This window comes from Capsicum annuum, chromosome 6, assembly GCF_002878395.1.
Source record: "Capsicum annuum cultivar UCD-10X-F1 chromosome 6, UCD10Xv1.1, whole genome shotgun sequence".
Lineage (NCBI taxonomy): Eukaryota > Viridiplantae > Streptophyta > Magnoliopsida > Solanales > Solanaceae > Capsicum > Capsicum annuum.
Genome location: NC_061116.1, coordinates 214,665,424 through 214,667,993, shown reverse-complemented (window position 1 = coordinate 214,667,993; position 2,570 = coordinate 214,665,424). Strand labels below are relative to the sequence as shown.

Genomic DNA, 2,570 nt, shown 5'->3' with positions numbered 1-2,570 from the left:
AAAGAGTTCCTAAAACTTGTTTAAATTTCACAAGACAAACAACCAAAAAAGAAAATATTAATACAAGTCATGTAAACCCACACTTCAAACAACGAAATAGTAATTTCTTTTTTTCGTTTTCGTATATGAGTCGCGTGGAGTTAAGCAACAAACAATCAGATAAAATTGGAAGTTGTAGGTAAACACCTAAAATTGGAATGAAATTTTACTTATACTCTTCAGTTAATACTTATAATGTTTAAACACCTATAATATACTGTAGTTTGATTGTGCCATTCCATTTTCACACTAGGCAAAATAATTTTTCAGTAAGCAAAAATATGTAATAAATTGAAATGACATGATTACTTTAGAGTTTGCTGAGAAGAGTTACAAAATTTTATAGAAAAAAATGTAACCGTCTATAAATAGTAGTAGTAGAGAGTTAGAACACAGCACCACTACACCTCCATATTTTCTCTGTATACAAACATTTTTAGCTTCCATTTTCCACAAAAACACCATGGACAACAACAACAACACTCACCAATCTCCAGCTGAAGCTTGGGCCGCTGCTGCAGCTGCGGCTGCAGCAGCTCAGTCAGCCGCATATCCACCGCAGAGACCCCACGACCGTGTCCTTCAACAACAGCTGCAAATGTTCTGGAATTACCAACGTCAAGAAATCGAACAAGCTACCGATTTCAAAAACCACCAGCTTCCCCTCGCTCGTATTAAAAAGATAATGAAAGCTGATGAAGATGTTCGTATGATTTCAGCTGAAACTCCGGTTCTTTTTGCTAAAGCCTGTGAGATTTTTATTCAAGAACTCACTCTTCGTTCATGGCTTCACGCTGAGGAGAATAAGCGTAGAACGTTGCAGCAGAATGATATCGCTGCCGCGATCAGTCGTACTGATACTTTTGATTTCCTTGTTGACATTATCCCGAGGGACGAAGTTAAGGATGAGGGAGTTGGGCTTGGGCTAGCGCCGGGTGGTGTGCCGTATTATTACCCTCCGTTGGGCCAGCCGGCTCCGGGTGGGGTAATACTTGGTAGGCCTGCTGTTCCTGCTGGTGCTGTTCCTGGTGTTGTCCCTGGTGCTGTTCCTGATGTTGTCCCTGGTTCTGTTCCAGGTGCTGATCCGTCAATGTATGTGCCTCATCTGCCGTTCCAGGTATGGCAATCTATGTGGCAGACATCAGAGGATCATTCGTATCCTAGTGGAGGTGGAAGTAGCAGTGGACAGGCTACCGATGACGGCCAAATGTAAGTTTGTGACTTTCAGATCTGAGTAAGCTAGGTTTGAAAATTATGTTTGGGAATGAAAATGCTTTTCCTGTATACTGGAATTGATGGTGATTTTGTTCCTTTACTTTGTTTCTTCATAAGTATTCGAGTCACTTATATTAGCTTCTTTTCTTATTAAAATTGGACTCACTAAGTGTTGGATTGAAATGGCAATCTAGAGCTGGTGTTTCTTGTATATCTCTTATTTCGAGATAGTAAGGTCAGTGTCTTGTAAGTTTTTAGTTGTGACTCAAATCACTTTTCATTCCATGGATTTGGCAGGTTCAGAAACCTCCGCTGGTTAATAGAAAGTGTAGATTTCCTGGAATCAAAATTATCTATATTAAAGCCTTCTTTTCAGTTTATTTACTGCAAGTATAGATTATCATTAATCTTTTTTGAAAGAAGAAAAAAAGAATTAAATATTACTTGAGCTTAATTTTCAGTCGTCAGTGAACTGTATATAGGAGTGATAAAAAGAATAATGAAACATCTAGTACTGGAGAAAATAGTCAGATAGTAGTTGATTTCTTGGAAATGCTTCTTTTCTAGCCTTTTCCTCTGTTGGCCTATCCTTCTTTTGGGGTTTTGCTAACAGTTGCAAGTTTTGGCACGAGGTAGAGCACTCTATGGGCTAAGGTGATTCCATTTTATTTACCAACAAAAGGGATACTCTGGTGGACCCTTGATTATTTGTACATATTTGCTCTTTTTTCCAGCGTATCTCTTTTCTATACCAGGATTATTATTAGTATTAGTACTAAATTTCCCCCATTTCTTGTGCTGCAGTTAAGAGATCTTGTTCGCTGCTGGTTTGGAGGCTTTTACAGCAGAAGTGAAACTAGAAGTTATGGAAGGGAATGTAATTTCTTTTTCAATTGTAATTCCACCTTGTTGCTACTATCTATGTACTGATTTAACGACTTGAATCTGTGTCTAAATAAAACTCGAGTCTTTTGTGTAATCCTGGATTTCACTTGATAAAATCCTTTTATGGTTACTAAATGCCTGTGCCATATGCTGATATTGCTATGTTCACATATAGCTGTATTGGTTCCGTGACATAAACTGATATAACTATGTTAACATGTAGCTTGCTTGCTAACTACTTTTTCTCTTTCGGAACTTTTAGTTCTTGATTCTTGTTTATAGTTTTGTTGTTTTCATGCAATCTCGTCCTAACTACTTTTTCTCTTTCGGAACTTTAGTTCTTGATTCTTGTTTATAGTTTTGTTGTTTTCGTGCAACCTCGAATCAAGAAAAAAATAACGGGTAGTAATGGAGAAAAGAGCTATGTTCAC

At 37.7% G+C, this 2,570-nt stretch overlaps 1 protein-coding gene across 2 annotated transcripts; it reads left to right on the top strand.

Annotated features, from left to right (window-relative positions):
* Positions 1–281: 281 nt before the first annotated feature.
* On the top strand, positions 282–2,256 carry LOC107874707 (nuclear transcription factor Y subunit C-1). 2 transcript variants are annotated; one of them, XM_016721463.2, is made up of 2 exons: positions 283–1,248; positions 2,059–2,256. In XM_016721463.2, exons 1-2 carry the CDS (start codon positions 503–505, stop codon positions 2,060–2,062), a joined length of 750 nt encoding a protein of 249 aa, XP_016576949.1. In that variant the 5' UTR covers positions 283–502; the 3' UTR covers positions 2,063–2,256. The 2 variants fall into 2 exon arrangements, with proteins under 2 accessions (XP_016576950.1, XP_016576949.1); XM_016721464.2 differs by lacking the exon at positions 2,059–2,256 and having other exon boundaries at positions 282–1,252.
* The last annotated feature ends 314 nt before the right edge of the window (positions 2,257–2,570 follow it).

What these genes read in the sequence shown, in the direction of transcription:
- LOC107874707 (XM_016721463.2), top strand. Translation starts at nt 503, where the DNA reads ATGGACAACAACAACAACACTCACCAATCTCCAGCTGAAGCTTGGGCC.